Raw genomic sequence first — 5,000 nt, forward strand, 5'->3', positions numbered from 1 at the left:
TCTAATACGTTCGTTTAACAAGTAAAGAAGCTTTGACTGTTCTCTGCTGTGTTGTATGGCACTTATGAAGCGGCTAAAGTGCGAAAGAAGTGTAGGGGGAAACGCGAGACGTGCTCTTTCCGATTTCTATATGCTTTAGAACAGAACAGAGCACGCTCAAGGCTTCTCTATTTGTTTTATTCTAAAGAATCCGGTAAATTCCCCAGGAATTACTTTCTAATTTTCAAAACGAACTACTCGCAGATGGCATGAAAGCTGTAACTCGGTGTTTTAAACTCTAATGAAGCAAGCTTTTTCAGCCAATCAGAGTGTGCGTTATATCTGAACTTTATTATAAATAACAATAAAAAATAAAATACAATACCGGCTTGTTGTAAGTTCCCAACAGCCTTAGATTTTATCTTTTCGATCCGTTGCGGCAACATCACATGATGAGTTTCAACAATCTGTTTGGAGAAAAAAATGAAGTTGTAACCGGTGGAAATTGCAAAACAATGACAGAAGTCCATTAAAGTCTGCTTTATAGATTGTTTTCACATGACGTCACGGCAGCCATATGGGTGTCCCAAACCAGTCCTGTGGGAGTTGAGCTCTTTTCTTATGCAAACACTTTCTTTTGTCCCAATAAATTTGCACAGATGCTGGCCACGTAAGTAAAAAACCCTCTCTTTATTTCTTCGTCACTTTAGAAACGAGAAGGAGACTGGGGCAAGTTTACTTTCGCAAAGACTTCTGGGACTGTTACCATAGAGACGGGAAAAAATTGGCCAATAGCTGATCAGCGTGTCCCCAGTAACGATCCCAGGAACAACAGCCGGACACATTTCAACTCCAGTTCCCTTCTCGTTTCTAAAGTACAAGACTTGAAATTAACGCTCACAGACCCGCAAAATGCAAGTGAGTTTGATAATCTGCGACTGAGAAAAATATCCACTAGCAAACGTTTGAGAGTTGGAATCATCCACGTCTCCCAAAAAAAGGGAGAGAATTTGCTAGTGGAGAAAAAATCTTACTAGCAAAACTTTGCAGCAAGTGCACTAAAAAGTTAACTTCGAGCCCTGAAGTAGCGAATTTACGTTCAAATAACCACTTCGTGCGTACCGCCAACGTAGTTAGGAGTACGCGTTATAGACGAAATCAACACCAGCATTTAATTACTTTTGGTAGTTCATTAGTGCATACCCGAGAAGTCAAGAGGGGTAATTCGAAAATGAATTGTATCGGGTCGAAATTCCAAGCCATGGCTTTAAAGTTTTTTCGTATAAGGGATGTTTAAGATAGATCCATAATCCATATTCCACACAGTATTTTCACTTTCAATTTTCCCATCTTGACTTTTCTGGCCCTCCAGACTCCGCAGGTGCGCATGTCCAGGAGACTGACGCTTAACCTCACAACTAAAAGACGAATATTCAGACTACAGCCGAACCTCTCATAAGCGACCACCGAAAATACGAAGATTAAGTAGTCGCTTTGGCGAATAGACCCACAGGGGATCTCTTCCGAAAAAAGGTCCTGACACGTCTACTTTTTGGAAGAGAATTTATTGCACGCAATTTCTACGTTGTGATAGGTATGGTATCAAGTTGTCATGCAAAGTTCCTCGTAAACTCTGCGCAGCGTAGCACGTGCAGCGAACAAGGAGATTACATCACACGTCACGTGGTCACTTCCAAGAAGTTCAAGAACGTCAGGCTAAAAAGTGGTGGCGATCGCTTAGGAGAAGTGGTCGTTTTACGAGCAGTTCTAATTATTGTGAAAGGTATGTACCCAGGAGTCATTTCATAAGTAGGTTGAGTATAATCGCCCGGGTGAACATAGTGCAGTATAGGACTATTTTTATTGACAGTGACTGACCCTTCGACAACCTGTGCGGTAGTCATCTTGAGAGCCAAAGTGAGTTGTATCACGTCAGTTGATGGTATTTAACTCAGGTTATTGACTCGATTGGTCAATTAAGTCGCGATGTTATTGGTCATAATAGAACTTTTACAGGGAAAATTCTCCTAGTCTCGTTTGGGAGGTGACCGCGCACGAGAGGTGGTCACAGATGGAGATTCGACCGAGTATCGGAATACAAACCTTAATCTTTCCCAGAAGTTCTGGATCAGGAGCCACTTTTGCGTACTTCTTCAGTTCCCTAAACGAACCAAACTTCTTGACTAGGGGGTCGATGATGCCTAACTCACCTAAAAGTTCAATATAACCATTAAAAAAAATTGAAACAGAGGAGATGGTTAACCTTCGTTCCATTATAGAAGGCTACGGACAGCTTCCTTTGCAAGCGTACCGTAGTCACATTGTACACTTTACAGCAATCGGTATGCATCTTTATAGAATATCAATTATCTCAACATCCTCGTCAATGATTTTAGTCCTCTTGTGTGATGGAAAGGGGAGGCGGGCGCAACAAAGACGACGTGTGTACAAAAAAGGGATGTACGTGCAAAAATGTTGTTTCGCCAATCTAAACCTATTGTTTTGTTTTTGTCGTTCTCGTTTCCATCGCCGTTGTCGTTGCTCAATTATCTGCCTAAGCCGAAGGCTTCGGCAAATAATTGATCTGCTCGCCACAGACAAATCATGATATTTTGCTCAAACTCGTCCAATAATTGTTTTATCATTCGATCACCGAGTTTGCTTTTTTAATTAATATCCTTGGGAAGCGAAGCGATCTGCCATTTTCACGCAAGAGGGATCGCAAGAAGGAGAAAAGCACGGTTTCCTTTACGCATGAGCAGAATATCATTTGCAACCAAACACAGTTGGACGGCATTGCGCATGAGCAGACCATTATTTGTAGGCAGTTATTTGCAGGTCACGTGGTGGGCTGTAGGCCAATGAAAAGAAAGAAAAATTTGCTTTGAATGATAATATTTATAAATAACTGGGTCCCAAAGTAAGCAGAATATAAATTATTCAAAATAGTAGTACAGGGAAATGTCAAAACAGAGAGCGAGAGAGCGTGAGAGAAAAAAAAAGTCTAGAAAAGGTTTCAGAAAAGGTAAACTTGTAGTTTACGTATTCTTTTAGTTTTACTTTACATAAGGCCCATCCATACTTAAATCAAACTGTGACATTACGGATTTTTGATGCAGTGATTATGGACAAAATGTTACAATTGCTTACGTTTATTTGCTCCAGAAACAAACAGCTTGTGAATATCTGCTATTCTATCCAACGCGAGACTTTTTAAGCCCTAAAACAGAAAAAAAACATCAGTAAATACATAGATTCTGTAGTTTTTCGCAATTTTACAGCAGGAAAAACAGAAAGCCACGAGACTGGTGGTTTAAGCTATTTCTTACCCCAACAAAACCAACTTTCGTGTTGTTCTGCGCACAGCAAACATTGACTGCTTCGTTAAACAAAGTGTAGTTACAGCGTGTTATGACACACACTTGACCAGAACTCTCTCCTAGCACAGATCCTAGAGAAGGATTGGAAAGTAAATTATTGCAAAGACCTTGGAAAGGATATTACGGGGAACGAGAGAGAGAAACGTGGAACGGGGATGTGGGAACGGGAAGGAGAAACGGGGAACGAGAAACAAGGAACGAGGAAGGGGAGCCCGGAACGAAAATGGGAAAATGAAAAATTCGAAACAAAACCAAAACAGAGAACGGGTAATAAAGCTAATGAAAGTGCACGAGTTTAATTTCGGTTTTGTTCCCATTTTTCAATTACTTGTTTCCTACACTCATTCCCCAGTTCCCGTTTCTGGTTTTCGTATCATTTCCTTGAAAACGTCAAAGCAACTGGGGCATTAAGAAATAGACATTGACAATTCCTCTTTTCTAACTTGCATTAACAACTGCGTCGCTGAGTGGAGGTGGGTGCCCGGGATGTCCAGGGGCTTCCACCTATGGCACGGCCAACCCCTAGACAGAGTTACGCCCCCATGGCTGGCAAACCCGCGCCCTCCAGCCATGAGCCCCCACGCTAAAGGAACCAGGCACCCGTCACACTGATTAACAGTGGAAGAATTAAGGGGGGGGGGGGGGGGAGGGATGGGGGTAAAAAAATGATCCAAAGGCTAAACCAAGAGAATGGCCGCCACGAAAACACTGTACTGAGCACATGGAGGTGATGCAAGCAAGGCTGACCGCGCTTGAGCCAAACGACCGACCGCTGACCACGCTCGCGCTCCTTGTTGTTAACTCTGTTAAATAAATATTTATTTAACCTCATACAAAAGCCATCTTCTTGCTACCTCAAAAACAGTTCATTTTTTCCCGTAAAAATATCCTTAAAACGACCAGATAAATCCGCTAGACCGATCAATGTAGCAATGTGGGTTTTTACCTAACACTCCTGTGTTCAAGCATAAACTAATCTATAAACCGGTGACACACAAAAAAGACAGAAACAAATATTTCAGTAAATCAATACTATGTAAAAAGAATCCCAAATTGTCGGAGGCCGCAAACTAGGCATATTTAAGGAAGTCGTATTTCTTCCCTACCACCAATTGGTTCTTCACAAGCACGACCGAAAAATGGAACTGTCGCTAGTGACCAGGGTGGGATCTGAGTTGACATTCATCACCTACCTTTCTTGGCTCCTCCTACAATAGTCTTGTTACGGACACCCTTAAGTACATCCAACATACAGGACGCCACGTACGCAATCTCAGGACCAAACCTAAAAGACTTTAAGCAGATAAAGAATCTCTATTACCAATTTGTATGAAACAGTCAAACCAAGCTTTACGGACACCTCAATGTAACAGACAGTTTGCTTTTTTCCCTGGGGAAAGAAACACCTTACATTTTCCCTAAATTCAAGCCGCTTAATAGGGACACTGTTGGACCATATAGCCTGAGAAAACAGCCAACATTTGGCGACGCTACCACTGGTTTCCCTGTCAAATGACGTCTGAGAACCGAACGCAGAAATTCCGTACTGATAACGCGTCACCACCCAGATCTGGGTAGTGCTTCTGATTGGTCGTGCCGGGTAGGAAATTTGATTCAACCAATCAGAAGCACTACCCAGAT

At 42.0% G+C, this 5,000-nt stretch overlaps 1 protein-coding gene across 1 annotated transcript in view; it reads right to left on the reverse strand.

The window, feature by feature from the left end:
* The window catches only part of LOC140923110 (F-box DNA helicase 1-like), a 26,359-nt gene that overhangs the window by 6,727 nt on the left and 14,632 nt on the right, over positions 1–5,000 (reverse strand). The window contains exons 13-17 of the mRNA XM_073373181.1: positions 4,553–4,652; positions 3,309–3,430; positions 3,130–3,199; positions 2,083–2,189; positions 365–446 (exon numbers count right to left, since the gene is read on the reverse strand). Of these exons, the coding sequence (XP_073229282.1) occupies positions 365–446; positions 2,083–2,189; positions 3,130–3,199; positions 3,309–3,430; positions 4,553–4,652 (481 nt within the window). The remainder of the gene's footprint in view (positions 1–364; positions 447–2,082; positions 2,190–3,129; positions 3,200–3,308; positions 3,431–4,552; positions 4,653–5,000) is intronic.

This window comes from Porites lutea, chromosome 13, assembly GCF_958299795.1.
Source record: "Porites lutea chromosome 13, jaPorLute2.1, whole genome shotgun sequence".
NCBI lineage: Eukaryota > Metazoa > Cnidaria > Anthozoa > Scleractinia > Poritidae > Porites > Porites lutea.